Consider the following 19,425-nt stretch of genomic DNA (forward strand, 5'->3'; position numbering starts at 1 on the left):
TGTAATTTAACTACATTATCTTTTTATTTGGTAAGTAAGTACTATTATTCAATCAGATTTGCCATTCCATTTTACCATTACTAAATAATAAGTCTTGCACACCCAAGAGATCTAAGGGTGGGCACACATTGCTGCTATAACTGTCGTTCACTACGTCTGCATTGATAGGTCTAAGTCTAGAGCTATCTTTTTCCGCAGAGAGCATTATGATAGGGATAGCAATATATTTAGATTTTAGATCTGTCGTTTTTGAGAGATTGTGTACAATTGGTACAATAGATTGGTCAGATTGTCTATCTAAGCATCTAGCCTCTCTAGTAGCCATAACGTCTAAAATGAATCTCATGTTTCTTTAGGCCCAAAACGCTCCCATTCGGACGCTTTTTGCGCCACCCCTGACTGTCTCAATGGAAGCCAAAGCTGCCAAAAATCAGCCGCTTTGTTGCAGAAAAGAAGCTATCACTTAGGCCATATTTTCCTTTGTTACATAATTTTAAATACACATCAAAAATTGCAAAACCGGCAGGATTCGGACCTGGTGCGTCTCTTAGTCTTTCACTTTGTTGTTATGTTCATCGACATAAAAAAATTAAAAGCACTTATCTGCAATGATGACATGGGACAAATTTTTGGTACTGTGCTGTTCCAAAATCGAGCATCGTTTGCATACTAATTGCAACAAAAGTTAAAATTCAGCTTTTTTGGATACAACAGTACTATTTAACCTAGAATTCCATCGTTATTCGTTACGATATGACAAAGATTAAACTCTTCTTAATAGTTACAAAATCCGCGTTGAATATTCACCGACATCGTTATTATTGTTGGCTGACTTTTGGTGCTTTAACTTAAGACTCTATTTCTGAGACTGCCAGCCAGTCAAAAGTATTATATTTATCTGATTAAGTATATCAAATTTAGCCTTCTTCAGCTTATAACCTACGGTGAAACAGTTGACAGAAGACCGCACATGTTAACTTAAGGATCTATGCTATTGATACGGGCAAAGTACCCAATGCTTTTTTAGCCCAGCAACATTTAACCTCTGGTAGGTGACGGCTCTAAAAGAATAAGAAGATGGCATCAAGATTTCCAGAATTGGCGAGGATTTCGCAATGATATGGAAGGCCTTAAAGTCGTGGAAGAACTACGAGTGACCAGAACTAAAACGAAGACGGAAGGCCACTGAAACTGATTCTAACTCAGCTATCATTAGGTCACGCTCGGCCCAGCATCGCGGCGACGTCTCCAGCTGACTGGGAGTGGAGTAGGGCAGTTCTCGCTGGCCTTGGAGGAGGCAAATGGGACAACCCTGGGAACCCTTGATTGTACAGATTTATTCCAGAAATTATTTTAATAAACGGTACAACTATGATGATACCCGATAATCCAAGAGTTTCATCCAGTGGGAAGGATTGGGTTTATCTGGTTGTATCCAAGTTTTATAGTAAAAGAACAATCCAGAATATTCCCGCCAGGATTTTGCAATTATTTCTGAGAGCCTTAAAGTCGTGGAAGAACTACGAGTGACCAGAACTAAAACGAAGACGGAAGGCCACTGGAACTGATCCTAACTCAGCTATCCTTAGGTCACGCTCGGCCCAGCATCGCGGCGACGTCTCCAGCTGATTGGGAGTGGAGTAGGGCAGTTCTCGCTGGTCTTAGAGGAGGTAAATGGGGCAACCCGGGGAACCTCTAATTGAACAGATTTATTCCAGAAATTATGTTAATAAACAGTACAACTATGATAATTCCGATAATCCAAGAGTTTCATCCAGTGGGAAAGATTGGGTTTATCTGGTTGTATCCAAGTTTTATAGTAAATACAACAATCCAGAATATTCCCGCCAGGATTTTGCAATTATTTCGGAGAGCCTTAAAGTCGTGGAAGAACTACGAGTGACCAGAACTAAAACGAAGACGGAAGGCCACTGAAACTGATCCTAACTCAGCTATCCTTAGGTCACGCTCGGCCCAGCATCGCGGCGACGTCTCCAGCTGATTGGGAGTGCAGTAGGGCAGTTCTCGCCGGCCGTGGTGGGGGCAGACGTGGTAGCGCAAGGACTCCAGATGGCGTTGATCCCAGTGCACACCCTATTACGAACTCGTGGCGGGTTGCCTCTGTAGGTGTGATGCGTCGTTTTGGGTCCCATCTGGAAAGAAATTAGCAGTTAATTGACTAATTTTTTCATTACCTTTGAAAAGACTCCTTCTGAAGATTGAACCAAGTGCTTCAGGTATTTTTATCTTAATAAGCCGTCAAAGGCAAGTGATTAAACTTGATAAGTACTTAGTGACAGGTGAGGGAACTTGGAAGTAAAGTCGGTACATTAGAATAATTAGGTAGGTATGTGTTACCTAGGAATCTTTAAGTTGATAATAAATCAAATACAATTCTTTTCTAAAGAGAGAATATAAGTGTATCACTACCTAACTACTGTTTCTTTAGCTGGTTATATTAGTATTAAAAATAATATTTGGTCAATAAGTTGAATATGTCACACAAAATAATATTTCGTTTTATGATAGGTATCTAGTATGAAAGTAGGTACACTTTCATCTTAGAAAATAAAATAAAAATCAATAAGTAATTTAGAAAATATTTAAATCTTTGTTAACTTTATCAGATACACTTATTTCAAACAACATTGTACAGCAATTGGGTCATATCTAAATAGATAAGGAATGAAATAATACCAATTAGTATGTTCAAATTAGAATTCAGAATAGTTTCCAGTTTAAAGGAAGTTCATATTAATGCAAATCAGGAATTTTAATTGTGCAATATTAGAATGCAGTTGTTACTTAATCGCGAAGGTTCTTTTTCAAGCGATTATTAATAAAACAGTTAAGTACAATATTGTAAAATGATATCTCGATAATTATTATCAACCTACTTGTGTTTTTGCGTCCATATCGTCTACAAAGTGTGGTAACATATTATACATTGCCATGTACAGTATTCAGCTTTGGCGGTGACATAGAGCTTTGTAGATTGTAAGCTCCGATTAAAATTAACTTTTATTTCAATGTATTTCTACCTACAGTTTTTTTTTTTGAGTTTTAGAAAAATCTATAAAATTCGCCTTTGCGCACCCTATCATTAAATGGTGTCGAAAGAATACTGGTTCCATTTCGGTATAAGATAAAATGAGCTAGTATTTTAACAATGATTTATTATGATTTAGTTTTGAGCAATAGAGTAGGGGCTCCGAAGACTTCGGAGCCTGCAAACGGGAATAGAATTCCTAATCAGAAAGTCATTATTTTGCATTGTTTAAAAATCTTAGTCTGTAGAATTAACGAAAGTCTAACTTAAGGGCTTGAACTCTGAAATAAGAATTTCAACCTGCCCTTGAATAATGCTGGACTGTACCTACCTACAACCATTCAAATAGATGATGACTAATTGTCATAGCAGATACCTAGCTAAAAGAGTTAAATCTTCCCCAAAAATACAGGCCATGTCTAAAACCTCAAAGCTCATTGGTACAAAAGTGATTGGAAGTTCGGCGACCGCTACCAGTTCACATCTAGATCAAGGTGGTGCTGTTTCCCCGGTCTAATCTAGATTCTGAAGCTAAGCTCATTTAATGCACATTTATAACTAAACAGCCGTGTCAGTGGCAAATCCTAACTTCAAATAAACTTCACGCTGAAACATTGTGGCTGCACGTGGGTTTGTTTGCATGGAGACCACTTCTGGGAAGCAGTAGTGAGCGCTATGTGGATAACTAGTAGAGGTCCTGGGTTCGATTCTAGTTAGTTCAATTTGGGAATTCATAATTTCTAATGTGGCTCAGATCTGCGGGATCATTTGACATTATCACTCATCTTAATTTTTACACACACTTGGACTTCTAGTTTCTTTTATGATGCTCGCTCGACATACATTACACGTGTAGAAACAAAAAATATATTTTAATTTTGTTTTTATTTTTATTTTTATAGAAAACATTCAAGGGATTTAACTGTCAATTAGCTATCATTCAGTGTTAGACACTGTGAGTCTACTGAGAGTGTGAGATGGAGTTAGCGAATGAGCATTGAGCAGGATGGTCTGGTGAAAGCCTTTGGCCAAACTAGTTGATACTACCCTACCCTCAAAGCCGTGCCCCCGAGCTTTTTAACGATATGAGTAATACTTAATCAAAATCAAGCTTTGATAAAACCAAAACAGAACCAGGTGGTGGGACTCAATTGACGACTCAAAGTAAAATAAAAATCTTTCTAAGTAGCTATTTCTAAGAGTACATACTATTGTACGCTTATTTACTACCTAAGTTAAAGTATCTAGGTACATAAACTACATATTAACTATAAGTCTTGTAGTTCTATGCAATTGGTAAGTTATTTAGAGCAAATATTTGTATTATTCCATAGTAATGATTTATATTCGACTGCTAGGTACCTTTAACTTGTATGGAATTATTGTGATATATTATGAAAGACATTATTTGTTAATTATTTATTTAATGGGTACCAGGACAATTTTATTGTCATTAGATTAGTTCTTATACGGATTTTAAGCTATTAACATTTTTCTAAGCTGTCGGCTCGTGCGTTACGTGAAATAGCACAGATGCTTGGACTATGTACTAAATTCTTTCTTTTAAACACTTTACCACCCACAATAAATGACATATACAATATAAAACTTTTGCTGTCTGCTAGTTACCATTTCACGGGTAGGTTATTGCTAATCCGATCTTAATAAAATTGATTTGAAAAAATACCTACCTAGTATATAATAATATAATAATACCTAGTATATAGTAATACCTATTATAATACCTAGTATATAGTAATACCTATTATGTTTATTAACATATTAATTAATATACGTACATACTCGTATATACATATAAGTCATTACGAAATTCTTTGCGACCTGGTACCTACTATCCAACACTAGCTTCTCCTTTCAGCAAAGGTTGCTTGGTAGAGATTTCTCTAAGCAATAAGGCCGCCTTTGCACACAATTGTTTTTTCTGTTTTTCTTCTTTCTGTGTTGTATACCTTTACATGTGTTTTTGAGTGCAATAAAGTCTTTCTATCTATCTATCTATCTATCTATAATCTTGAATATTTCAGGCAGTTAAAATTATTTCACGGTTACCGTTAGTAAACTTCGATCACCAGTAAAAGCAAAGAGGGTTTGACCAATCTATATTCAGAGTTCAGACCTCCATAATTAAAGTTAAAGGTAAAATGGTGCAAAGTTAACAAACCCTGATTTAAACAGATCCATTTTGGTTTTATTGATGGTCAAAGTTTAACTGTAACCGTAACGTAACTTTTATCGCTTGTTAGGTAATGGACCTTAAAAAAACATGCAAGAAATAGGTACCTACCGAATCGTTAACAAACTTACTTTCGCGACATGAACATTAACTTTTCCTTTTCTATGTAAATGTAAATGCTTGCCCTCATAATTACAAGACAGCTACGCGACATGAAAGCAGAATTAATTAATTGTAATAATTATCTAATGTTTAAACCCTTTGAAAGGAGACCTTTTCTCAGTAGCGATGTTCTCACGAAAATAATGATTTAACCTATTTTCAAGGTCTTAGGTAAACGTAATAGTTTAGGGGGGTGCACCTAAAAATATTATCGGGGTTGCCACCGCAAATTTTTATTATTTAGTGGATTTAATAAATTGTATACATATAAACATACGGGGTGGTTATAGAAGCTGGTTTATTACATCTAGTGTTTCATTTATCATACGTACTTACAATTTTATAAGTTACGCCGATGTGCCTGCGCAGAAATCTTATTTTTCAATTGCGTGAAAATATCTGAGCCAATCATAACGCGCGTCCGTCCGCTATTGGTCGTTTCTTACGCGCCATGTTATGTACACGCGAATTATGAGAGAGATAGCACAAGACTTTGTTGTTCTTGTGTTTAAAATCTTAACATCAAGCAATAAGGTCTATATTTCATTGGTATACATTTGGTTTTTGTCAGCGTTAGGTTGCGCTTTTCAGCGCGAACGAACTTTGCCGATGCGACTTATAAAAATGGTATTACTGTAGAGTGTAGAAAATTAAAAAAAAAAAACAAATCACTTAACGGATTTCATCAAAATCATCAATCATTCGGTACCTTTTATGTTGCTCTATCACAATAGATTGGCATGCTGCATTAACCCATATTATAACCCATTCTAGGAAGCGACAAGCGTGAACTGTGTTTCGAAGGCCCGGCCTCGCTCGACTTCATTACATAAACTAATTTCAGATTACATCAACGATTGGATTTCGGTAAGGGTAAGGACTGAGTGATGCGCGCGCTGCGGGTGTGCAGCGTGCGGAGAAAGCATGTAGCGTCTGAACTCTAACGATCTAAGTTATGTTTATTTCTTTAATTTAGTGATCTATTGCCACTCTACGCTAATGATAATAAGCTATGAAACGATTGTGTCTATTTCATCGATGTATATGGATGGGCCCTTCGAAGATAAAAAACGCGCTCAAAAAGTCAAGAGAAATTGCAAAAGTCTCTTGACTTTGTCAATGACGATGACGTAAGATTCAAGCGTATTTTTGCGGACGGAATTGTATGGGAAAGGCTAATCCATATACATCGATGGTCTATTTTCACCACACCAAAGCTATAAGACGTGATGTAGTGAAGCGGGTAAAATGTGCCATGAAGATTGAGCTTTGCACGAGTCAGCTGTGCGAGGAAAAGAGGGGTCTCTCCGTCACTCGCTCCATACAAATGTAGTTCGTCTCTCATTTGAATACTAGCCAATCCTACTCAATGGAATTTTGTAGAAAGGTTCCGGGAACTAATATCTATGCCTGTGGTTTTCCAGATTTCCGTTAAAATATTCGGTTTCGCGGTCTTAAAAATTTCACATACAAATCTCTGAACCTCTGTAATTTTAAAACTACATATTTTTAGGAAAATCTAAAACACCACAGGCACAGATATTAGTTTCTAGAACATGTCTGTAAAATTTCATGGACTTTGGTTGCTTAATATTCAAATGAAATTGGGACTACGATTGTATGGAGTAAATGACGGAGAGAGCCCTGTTAACACGCCACAGGGAAGACTGTTCGCTGTCACAGAATGTCACATCTGCTGACCGACTGGTTTGTCAAACTCATTTTAAAATTCGCCAAACACAAAATATTTGCCGTATCCCGAATAGTGTGGCTAATTGATTTGCCGAATGCCGAATTATCGTAGCCCGAACTCAAATCATATGCCGAATCCTGTAGTGAAGTTATACCATAGTCTGATTTAAAGCCGCCATTGGAGTGTTAAATTATTTAAAACTAAGCAAGTAGGTAGAACCATCAAATCTAATTAAAAAGTCTTCGCTTTTACATTCGGTTGCTTAACTGTGACCTTGTGGCAGATACAATCTGTATTTTTATGGTGTTTTTGTCTGTTTGTAATTGAAACAACAACACTTGCGAAATCATAATCCCTCTTGATTATGATGAAACATTTCATCAAACTATGATATCAGAGGGCTGAGAATTAAAAAATTCTATTGTGAGAACTCCAGTTAAATTTTTAATTCTCTTTAATAATAATAGGTACGCAAATTTTTATTTGCAGTACCTAATTGTTTTACTTTTCGTAACCTACTTAGTCATTGTACAACTTGGCTGAAGTGTTTAAATCATCCAAGTTATACAATTATTGTATATTGCGAATATACTAGAGAACCAAAACTTAAAGATCTTGCATTACATTACTCTATATCATAGAGAAGCAAAAAATAAATTAAGTAGGTAGTTATAGTCAGTAGTTATCTCATAATATTATGACATTATATTTATTATTTCATACATTTATCATAGAAAATACTTCTGACTTAGTATGACTTTGTGTACCTATCTCGACACCGTTGCGTTGATAGAATATCAAGCATCAACATCGCCACACGGACCTGTAGGTACTGATTTTGATTGCAACTTCAGCGTATCTTCTTTTTCTGGCCATTGTAATAAGAAAAGGACAGACAAACTTAATTTAATTTAAAACCGTCAAACCTCGTGACTTTAGGTGTTAGTAGTCTCGTATTTTTTGTAGAGTAGCTCACTAAGTCTTTGATTTAAAATTAATTTTCCGTCCTTTGTTAGCGATATCAAAAAAATGTTTCCATTTGGGGTGCTGGCGGATGATGTATGGATAAACTCGAACCGATAAACAAGGGCATTTAGGTCTAAGTTACTTTGACGTAAGTTATTGTACTTTGATCATTGATCTACAATAATGATTTTGATGCTTGACCATGCGATATATTATATTACATTAGTTTACAACGTTATCGAGTAGGTATACGTATTCGTATTCGAGTTGTGGAAATCTTGTACTAAGGCTAAGTAGAGGTTGTTCTACTACGCGGTGTCACGTCATTGCGTCACAGTAGCCTTTCACTGCGTACACGCATCGTTCATCACTCGGTGAAAAATGGTGGGAAAAAATACTTAACATACGTACAACTCATGCTAATAGTCATAAATTGTATCTAATTAGGTCACACAGTCCATTTAACCTGTTCTAGGGTACGTAAGAATCTCGTCTGTTTTCTTCATCACACTAATATTATAAGGGCGAAAGTTTGTGTGTATGTGTGTGTGTGTATGTTTGTTACTCCTTCACGCAAAAACTACTAGATGGATTTGGCTGAAATTTGGAATGGAGATAGATAATATCCTGGATTAGCACATAGGCTACTTTTATCCCGGAAAATCAAAGAGTTCCCACGGGATTTCGGAAAACCTAAATCCACGCGGGCGAAGTCGCGGGCATCGGCTAGTCATTAATAACTTTATACGAAGAGGTTTGTATGAAATTATTTTTTTAAAACACTAATGATATAAAGGCGAAAGTCTGTGTGTAGGTATATATGTTTGTTACTTCTTCAAGCAAAAACTACTAGACGGAATTGGCTGAAATTTGGAATGGAGATAGATAATATCCTAGATTAGCACATAAGCTACTTTACCTCCCGGAAAATCAAAGATTTCCCACGGGATTTCGTAAATCTAAATCGACGTGGATGAAGTCGCGGGCATCAGCTAATATGTCATAATACGCCCTGCTTTCGCGGAAGGTACCTTCACAGAGAGACATTATAGCCTTTTCTATTTATTGGTTAAAATTTAAAAAACAAAATTAGATTAATAATGTAATAAACAATTACGCAAAGCAGGCACTGCACCCGGTCAGGTACTTAATTGAGATCTCAGAGATTCATACGCATATCTAATCGAGTTTTATCCTGCGTATGAGTAAATTCTGGCCACCCAACCTCAAAGATAAACTAATCGTCTGTCAAATGATAATTAATCTAGTGCCTATAACGGTATAACTACTTGTTCGGAAAGTAAATCCTGAGCGGAAATTCATTGAGTAACAAAATAGTTGTAAGCCAAGACTTCAAGAAGTGAAATATTAGTAGCTAAAGATAAAAGAAATTTGTCATCTAGAAGACACAATCAGGAAGCCATCTCGAACATTGTCAATGATAACTACTTAGTCAAGACTAAGGTTCAGATCTATAGGGCACACTTTGACTTTGCGCAGACTTGAGACACTGTTAAAAAGAGGGAGCGTTATACCGCTGGCATAAATCTGTCTCGTTTTGACGGAAATTTAAGTCTAAGCAAAGTCAAAGTGCGGTCTATAGATCTCCACCTAAGATAAAGTGTAATTCCACGCGGATCACGAACTCCCTATCCCTAATACTTTCACCGCTCTCGCGACCAAAGGTCAAGCGAGGTATGAGAATTTGTGAAACCGTAGTCTATGGCATGCTGCGGAGTGGCCATTTCACAAGTCTCGAGGATTTCATCTCGCTACTATAGAAAGGTTTAACATTAATATTAATCTGGAGTTAGAATTACAAATCGCGGTGCTATTTGCACTGACGAAACCTTTAGGTCATTGACATAGGATAGGTAAAAACTTGTTCACTGGTTCAAAACTCTCTGGCAATGCAACTTGACGAAGAGTATTTGTTTGTCATTTCATAGTCTTCTTACTTCAAACCTCAAATTCAAATTCAAAATATTTTTATTCAATTAGACCATAATTAGACTTTTACAAGTACTTTTGAATCGTCCAAATAGCAAAGCATCTACTTTCTGGTTCGAAATGCCTTTCCTACCGAGAAGAACCAGCAAGAAACTCGGTGGTTGCTCTTTTCAAAGATTTGATATACAATATTATGCCATGTATAAAAGTATTGAAGTTCCGCGCATTGCTGACCAATTTCAGACCAATGATCATACGAATTTATCCAAATTTTTACATGACTGTCCAAAAAAGAAGTATAATGTTTCAGGGTTCATGTATGTATATAGGTAGGTATGTAATCTATTCCCCATAAAGTCAATGATACGCGGAGTCCAAAATTATTAACCTTTTTAATTCTTTAAAATCGTGTAAAGAAATATTAAGGAAATCTGGGAAAAGTAAACGTCTACAAACTTAAATAAAGTTCGATTTGTCAATATTTTTTATGAGAATAAAGTTTCTAAAACCCTAATATTCACATGAGAACCAAACTACGTTTGAGTGAATGAATGTTTTTATCGCCCCAATTTTTAGAAGAATGTTTATTTTCTAAATAGGATGCTTGAACAAAAAGTGGCGACTCTACATGCAAATTCAAACCAATTTGTAAAGCGCATGAGAAAATTGATAGTTCACCCCGCAAGTGTTATTGTCATCTATTATAGTAATGATATAGCTTATAATGAGGGGGTCAAGATTGTTTAACCTCTTCTGCATATTCATACTGTTTTCACTTGTTTGCATTCGCTTCTAATGCTGCATATTGTGAATGATTCGCACGATTCTGTTTCTAGGTAAAATGTATGTCAAAAGTCTTCAACAAGAGTGTTTCTCGTGAATTGTAGGCATGTTCGCAACCACTTCCAAAATCTATTATTAAATCGTTGCAAGCATCGATGCTCGCAAGCCATCAAATTCTGATAATGGAGTCCTTTTATTCCCTCGTGGAACTTAAGGCTGCAGCTGTTGTTTAAATTTAACATGCAGTTTGAAGATAGTTCGAAGCGTCTTTCTCGTTTCTGTATTGCCAAGATGGAATATTGAAAAGAGCGTTCGTTAAACACCTTGTCATTTCTAATACCAAGTAGGTACCAACTATGAAAGAAATGAGAATGACGTATGTTCTTTAAAAATATCTTTATCTTTAGTATCGTGAGAATTCACTTTTACTTTTATTATCGTACAATCCAACCGGTTATCACTCATTCATCTCCTCAATCTCTTAGTGATGTAACTATGCTGTAAAGTCGACAAACTCGTTTAGAAAATCCGAATAAATCTTCTGAGTCAGATCCTATTCCGATTTCCCAACATGATAAGCATAATAAAAGTCTTCTTAATTGTATGTAGGTATGTGGATTTTTATTAACACAAAATACTTTGACTATAATTCCTATGTTACGTAAGAAAATTATGCATTTTTAATTTTTTTTCTTTTTAAAATTAGGTAAACACGGAGACATTATCTTCAATGATTTAATACACAGCTGCGTTACATTCATATTAAATGGTGTATAGAATCCGTTCTCACTAATAAGTAAGAAAGAAGATACAAAACGCACGAGACTAGAAGAGATAGGTAAGTATCTATAAAGAGTCAAATGCGGTACCTAGTTTTAAATCTTCTGTCTTCACTTTAGAAGCGTAAGTACATATTGTAAGTATTGTATCACCTTCTTTTTACATATTTACATATAATTTGTGACTCGACTAAGCTATTCACGTTTTCGATTGCTAGGTAATTAATAAATTATCGGAAGTCTTACAACCCTATTTAACACCTTCCGTCCCCTGACTTAAACAAAAAAGTGTGAACTTGTGTGAAAGTTTACTCTATTGCTTACATAAAAGAAACATTAATTTGCAGTAGTTTTGCTGTTACAAGAAATTCTTGTTTATTAGGCGGAATTGTCTGCCTTTGTCATCCGTAATTGATGAAAATAGAATTGATTGATTGAATTTGTACCTAATTCAAAAATATTTATCACATATTTTATTGCATAACAGTCTACATCTACAATTTCGAGTACAGAGCCTTCAACGATTACTGAATGGGATGGGACATGACTATTTGCAGAGAAATATAATTTTCATCATACTCCTTCGACGAAAAATTGTATTTCATTGTCTTTCTCATGTAGGAGAAGCAGAGTAACCAGCATAGCTTCTAGCTAGTAACTTCGCAGCCCAGGTTTTTTAAAACCTAAATCCACACGGATGAAGTCGCGGGTGTCAGATTTTCTTGAATTATAGCTAAGGACACTCTCGATCAAGCCACCTTTCAAACAAAAAAAAAAACTAAATTAAAATCGGTTCATTAGCTTAGGAGCTACGATGCCACAGACAGATACACAGATACACTCGTCAAACTTATAACACCCCTCTTTTTGGGTCGGGGGTTAAAATGCTAAGTAGCTTTAAACAACATGACATGGGCTCTGAAACTTGTTTTTTGATACTTCGTCATTATGTATTTTTTGCATACGCAACCATAGTCATGATATGTAAATATTATCGTGGAGTACTATCTACATTACGCGCTCATTTGAATAATGAGTGTATTATTGCACAGATTTTACTTTATTAGTTCACACGTTCGTTTTTTATTCGGCGAATAATTGCGATCTTTTTATACGAATAGTAAATTGTGTTTCTCCGTTGTTTATTATGAGGCTAAAAGGTTACTTCGTGAGGAATAAGTTAGATATATACACTACAGCAAATAGATCTAAGTATTAATTTATTTTCTTACTAATTCTATCGGTATAAACGCAAAGTAGCCAAAGGGCGTTTTTGTTTGTCCTATTTCACTAAATAATAAGCCATCAATAAACACTTTTATGACTGTTGGACCAGTGTGCCTCCTTGGATCACCCCACAGCAAATTTTTTTTTCTTTAAATAAAATTATAGTAGGTATAAACATGAGTTTTGTAACTGTGTCATAAAAATTATGAGTGCTGTTATTATAACAGTTCATCACCTACTTTTCTTTTGTTGGTTTAGTAGATGTAGTAAGATAACAGTGTCAAAAGTTCAGTAAAATGGCGTAAGACCCTCATAAGACAATGGTGTTTGAAGATGCTTTTAATGATAACTTATTTCGTAATATGTATTGAGTTGACCATACATGTAGACATTACATAAATTTGGAAGATCAATATAATTATATCATAGAGGTTTAAGACTACGCAATTAATATTGATCGATAAGAGCCTGAACAATGCTCATTGAGCTAGAAAAATGATGTGGCAATAAAATCAACTACATACTATAATCAATGCTACATACCTATTATCTTTATAACATCTACGCGCTTCGTGATTTAAGAATTTTAAGGTAGGTACCTAAGAGGGCAATAAAACTTTTTACCCTAAATAATATTGTAGATTTCAAGTCATTAAATCAGGATAAAATTCTAGGATGCCAACAATAGGTAATAAATATAAATAAAATAAAAAAGCTGCTGATATCATTTGATTACTAATGCGTAACGCTTAGAATCCGAGAGTTAAATAAAAACCGGCCAAGTGCAAGTCAGACTCGCGCACTGAGGGTTCCATACTCGGGTAATTTTTCCGACATTTTGCACGATAAATCAAAAACTATCATACATAAAAATAAATAAAAATCTGTTTGAGAATGTATCCTACAAGGGTTCCGTTTTTCGTTTTGAGGTACGGAACCCTAAAAATAGTCAAAAACGCTTACTCTAAGCATCGATGTAAGAAATGCAGGAAGGCTGGGTCATCGCTTCGGACGGCCGTCGAAAGCGTCCGTGAACTAGGTCTCCGCTTCCGACCTTTGGAGTTCGTCACCGACCGTGGTGATCCCTTGGAGTCTGTACCAATAAAAATAATTGATCTTTGTTAAAAGCCAAAGCTTACACGCACTAACAAAATTATCGGAATATACTAATTTCATCATTTCTGGTTCTACAACGCTGGTTCTACAGAAATGTAGAACCAGCGTCCAGCTCCTATCTATGGTATGCTCTTAGAACTATGATATGAGGTATTCAAGGCTCAAAACAAGGGGGGAAATTTTTGATTCAAATCTAGCCAAAAAACAATTAGTAAGGTAGTCTTCAGTTAATTTTAAACAAAGCCATAAAACGTATCTATTATCGAATTGACTTTATCAAACGCTTATTCATAATACAAGATAAGTATAACCAAACTATGTACATTTCATAAAATTTCTTGTGTAACTTACGAAAAAATAGCGGGTTCTTGGGGGCTCTCTCTCGGAAACAAAGGGGTTTGGAGTTCCATAAGGATGCACACTGAACCGAATACCATAAAACTTCTTAATCATCTTACCAAAGAACAGCCTTTTCCTCGTCGCGTGTAGCAGCAGGTCAGGGGGTGGTGGTCCCAGTAGCTCCATGATGCAAGCGAGTTGTTCAGCCTCGTTCTCTCCCGGGAACAGAGGGTACCCCGTGTGGAGTTCCGCGAGGATACATCCTGGCAAGGAAACACAGAAATCATAAAATTTATACTGATGGTTGACTAATAGATAATGGTGGAGATAACATAATAATTTACGATATTATCAAGTTAATTAAAATCGGGGTTGACAGTAAAAAGTGTTACTCGAGGGTGGATGAAATGAATAAGTATATTAAAAGTATCTACCAAAGTAGCTATTGGGTCAAAGCTCTACTTATGATTTGTTAAGATTTGGGGTGTCTAATTTTTTCTATATTTTGTATCCAGAGAGAATAAGTTGATTTAGTTGACTGCTGTTACTATTGTCTACTTTTTACTGTGGTAGCCAAATAATAAGGCTCTGCTATATTTATCATAATATCTATTATTTGACGACGATATTATTATTCTGCAATTTGCTATTTGCTTGCTATTTGTAACTAGTTAGCGTCAATCAAACAAAAGCGTTAATCGTTTCCTATATTTCATACCCCAGTTCAATAATCGAGGTGCAGATGCTGCATTACGTAATATATGGCACATAATATGTCATAACAGTTGAAACTAATATATTCAAAATACGTGAATCCGTCTTCTATTGCGTAAATGAGGCAGGCTTTTCGGTATGTCGGAGTTTGCGGATCGCACGTGGTCTTTGGCGCCTTTCTCTCGGCTTTCTACAAACTTGTCGGTTACATAACACCCGCTACTGCTCAAATGCTTTAAAAATTACGATATTGTCCAAGCGATTCAAACCACTATCACAGTCTACGTGGGACCACAATCGCTTCCAGCTTGGAAGTCATCTCAACGATTCGCCAACAGGTTTGTTGGTTATGGGAGTAATTTTACCATAAAAGTTGCTAATTTCGTGTCGGGAAATTTAAATATATTCTCATTGCCTAAAAGTTTTTTTTGATGGGTTTGGCAACTGTCTCTTTTAGTACTCAATACTTTAGTGCCCCAATGTGCCCCAATAACCATCAGTAATCCGAGTTATACTTACAGCGTGTTTGACAAATCATAGTATTTATAACATGACAAAATGAGGTATACTTTGTCTAGTACCAAATGGTTAGTGCCATAGATTCTTCGAGTTCACAGAAGTTTTTCATTTCAGAGTTCATTTCCGCGATCAGCTGTTTGCAGGGTTGTTCTATTGGAGTTATACACAAATTCTTTAAGTCCTCATAGTATCTCCCACGGGTATCATGCTACAAGATTCATTATTTTTTTGTTACATCTACACATCAGTCCTAACCTCAGCTTGCCTGGATATGACGGACATTATCTAACACCTTGTATATATTCTCATTGCCACTTCATCTTTGCGTTGACCTAAACCATATGTAGGAAAGTATGCAAAATACTGACCCATACTCCACATATCGATGGCTGTGCCGTACTGCAAGCCCAGTATGACTTCAGGACTCCTGTAGAATCGAGACTGGATGTAGGTGTAGACGCGAGCGTGCGTGTAACACGAGCTGCCGAAGTCGATCACCTTTATTGATGAACTGCCTCGCGCTTTGAGGAGGATGTTTTCCTGGAAGAGATGACATGAAATTAACCCATAGCTATTTTATGGTAACTTGAGGTGAAGTTCTTGCGAGTAAGTTACAACATTAGGATTGGATAGCAGAAGACGTTACTTTACGGAAGTCCATGTTATGCAAGAAACCAAAAGTTCATTTCGCTAAAATACTCAAAAAAACGGCTAAGTGCGAATCGGACTCGCGCACCGATGGTTCCGTACTCGGGTATTATTTTTTTTGTCATTTTGCACGATAAATTAAAAACTATAATTACGCATAAAAGTAAATAAAAATCTGTTTTAGAATGTACAGATAAAGCCATTTCATATGATACCCCGCTTGGTATAGTTAACTTCCTTTGAAAATTTAAACACATTTTAATTTTTTTTAATTGAATTTCATGATTCTAGGTCAACGAGAAGTACCCTATAGGTTTTCTTGACAGAGACGACGGACGGACGAACGGACAGACGGACGGACGGACAGACGGACGGACGGACAGACGGACGGACGGACAGACAGACAGACAGACAGACAGACAGGCAACAAAGTGATCCTATAAGAGTTCCGTTTTTCCTTTTGAGGTACGGAACCCTAAAAATAGACAAATCCGAGTGGAATGTTTTAAAAAATCAAGCTTGTGATTCCTCTTACATTTGACAGCTCTGAAACTTTCGCATCTCCGCACCTTTACAAGAAACCAATGTTCCCTATTATTTCAGTTCGCCGCTGTGGTTCCGATCACCCCGATCCCAGGATTTGTGTTGGTCATCACATCATGACTGAGGAGTGAGGGGTACACTTACAGGTTTGAGATCGCAATGGATGATGTTCTCCGCTTCGAGTAGCCTCAGACAGCGGAGCAGCGAGCTGGCGAACCTCCTGATGAGGCTCAGGCTGAAGCCCTGGTAGTTGTTCTTCTTGATCAGCTCGTACAGGTTGATACTGCCGATGGGAAACAAACAATTGAGGAGCTGATGAACAAAACGGTGTCAACATCATCATGATCAAGCAATTGCCGGCCCACTACTGAGCACGGGTCTCCTCTCAGAACGAGAACGTTTGGAATCCGCATTTGGTGTGCGTGTGGGCTGTGTCCACCACGCTGTCCAAATCCGGATTGGCGTAATTTTACGAAATTAAATAGCAAGATGATATGGGCGAATCGAACCCGGGCACGCACCTCTAAAGGTAGAGGAGATGGAGCTTTTTTTACATTTTAAGTAGGTAATTTAGTATCACTTGCTTTGATAGTGAACTTTACACATCTTTGCGAACATCGTGGAGAACTCTCATGTATGCAGGTTTCCTCGCGATGTTTTTCTTCACAGTTAAAGAAAATTATATTTTAATGTATTAAAAAATTACATAAGCAATAGGTACGAATGATTACATATAAAGGATAGATTAGATAATAAAAGATTGCTTAAAAGATACAAAAAGAAAATTTTTTTATTGTGCTATCCGCTAGTTTCCGCTCAAGGCCATAATTGGACCTATGACCTAGAAAATACGATTACCATGTCTAAAAATGTACTGCTTATGCTAATTGCAAGATATGACAAAATACATGGCATTATAACCTTAACCACTATTGTCTTAAGGTACACTGTTTATATTGAATAATTCGTGCATTAAAGGTTAATAGAAACGGCTGATGCGGCTCCTACCGAAAATTGAGGCTTGGTCAGAGAAAGCGCGATAGTAGCGACGCACGACGGCAACGAAAAACGCAAGGTATATGAACGCAATGGACGCCCGGCTTGGTGGATTAGAAGTTTACATAAATAAAAACTTTTATTAATTACGTAATCTATATATTTTTTTATTGTAAATGGAATAAATCTTATAACTTAACTACGTAATCTATATTTTTTTAAAATTGTAAATGGAATAAAACTTATAGATAGCACTTCATGCTTCTACTGTCTGTCTGTCGCTAACTTCTCACGGCGAGAATCTGGAATGGTGTCAAGAATACTGCAAATTACTTTTATTTTATTCTGGAGCTCGATTGCGGTAGAATCACAGCTACAATGTCGCGATCGCAATCGCCTCTAATTGGCTGACGCTCGGACACTATTGCTATAATGCACTGTTGCAACAAGTATCCCATACATTCTGTCGACTCGTGTTGTGTTTGCCCAGACCCTAATGAAAACGGCTAATGCGGTTCCTGATGAAATTAATCATAATAGCTTATTCTTCCTGGTACGGCATGACACCGGCCCTCGACTGAGCCATTCATTAACTTTGCAGCTTTTCAGGTAAATCGGTACCTTGATTCGATATTACAATATAACCTGTACTTTTTTTTATTGCAGCAATTTTGCAAGTTTTTGCATGTTTTAAAGGAAATTTTTAATTTTAGCCGACTTGATTTGTTGTACTATTCAGAACTTCGGACATGTTTGTTCAAAAAAGCGGATATGACTTGGAAACCTTTAGCTTTTTGGTACATTTTCGCATGTTTAAAAGAACATTTTTAATTGAAGGAATAATTTTAACAGAATCGTACCCACTGCTATTTGGAGTGCATTTCATAATAGATACGATTCATTCAAAAAAGTCAAACTTTAGCTGCATTTTTTGTAGATATCGTTTTTGCAAGTTTGCATGTCTTGAATAATTTCTCAGCAATCAGCTACTGACTTGATTGACTTCGACCACAGTTCTATCAATTTTCAATATTCCATTTCTAAGAAAACGTCGAGGCTTCGACGTCACTAGCAGGCGTCAAATGTTTGAAATGTTCGTACATTTGACGTTAGGTAGCCTGTGCAACGCCTATTTTTAGCCCCCGACCCAAAAAGAGGGGTGTTATAAGTTTGACGCGTGTATCTGTGTATCTGTCTGTGGCATCATAGCTCCTAAACTAATGAACCGATTTTAATTTAGTTTTTTTTGTTTGAAAGGTGGCTTGATCGAGAGTGTTCTTAGCTATAATCCAAGAAAATCAGTTCAGCCGTTTAAAAGTTATCAGCTTCTTTCTAGTTACTGCAACCTTTACTTGTCGGGTGTGTTATAAATTTTTAATTTACACTTGTTCTTTATTTTCACGTTATCAATATTTGATAAATCGTTGATTCCGGATCTAACCAAGGGTTCCCTCACTCTAGTTCACTCTACTTATTTGGATTAAATTCCTTGGCTAACTTTTTACTTAGCATGGGTCTCCTCTCAAAACTTCAGAACAAGAAGTTCCGGTTTAGGCCGTAGTCCATTTCGCTGGCTCACATGCTGGCCTTTGAGAAAATTATGAGAAACTCTCAGGCATGCAGTTTTCCTCACGATGTTTTCTTTCACGGTTAAAGCAAGTAATAAGTACCTAAAACGCACTTAACCTCGAAATTTTTGCCGGGCCTGCGGTGTTTAAGATAGGTTACTGAAGTAAACTTAAGAGTC

At 36.5% G+C, this 19,425-nt stretch overlaps 1 protein-coding gene across 2 annotated transcripts in view; it reads right to left on the reverse strand.

The window, feature by feature from the left end:
- Window positions 1–1,847: 1,847 nt before the first annotated feature.
- Window positions 1,848–19,425, reverse strand: part of LOC123864705 (dual specificity tyrosine-phosphorylation-regulated kinase 2) — a 39,328-nt gene continuing 21,750 nt past the window's right edge. The window contains exons 5-9 of one of the 2 annotated variants that reach the window (XM_045905330.1): window positions 16,827–16,965; window positions 15,860–16,031; window positions 14,378–14,521; window positions 13,767–13,896; window positions 1,848–2,153 (exon numbers count right to left, since the gene is read on the reverse strand). In XM_045905330.1, coding sequence (XP_045761286.1) covers window positions 1,964–2,153; window positions 13,767–13,896; window positions 14,378–14,521; window positions 15,860–16,031; window positions 16,827–16,965 — 775 coding nt within the window. In that variant the 3' untranslated portion in view covers window positions 1,848–1,963. The remainder of the gene's footprint in view (window positions 2,154–13,766; window positions 13,897–14,377; window positions 14,522–15,859; window positions 16,032–16,826; window positions 16,966–19,425) is intronic. The other variant, XM_045905335.1, reaches the window with a different exon arrangement.

The sequence above is a fragment of the Maniola jurtina genome, chromosome 1 (genome assembly GCF_905333055.1).
Source record: "Maniola jurtina chromosome 1, ilManJurt1.1, whole genome shotgun sequence".
In the NCBI taxonomy this organism is placed as follows: Eukaryota; Metazoa; Arthropoda; class Insecta; order Lepidoptera; family Nymphalidae; genus Maniola; species Maniola jurtina.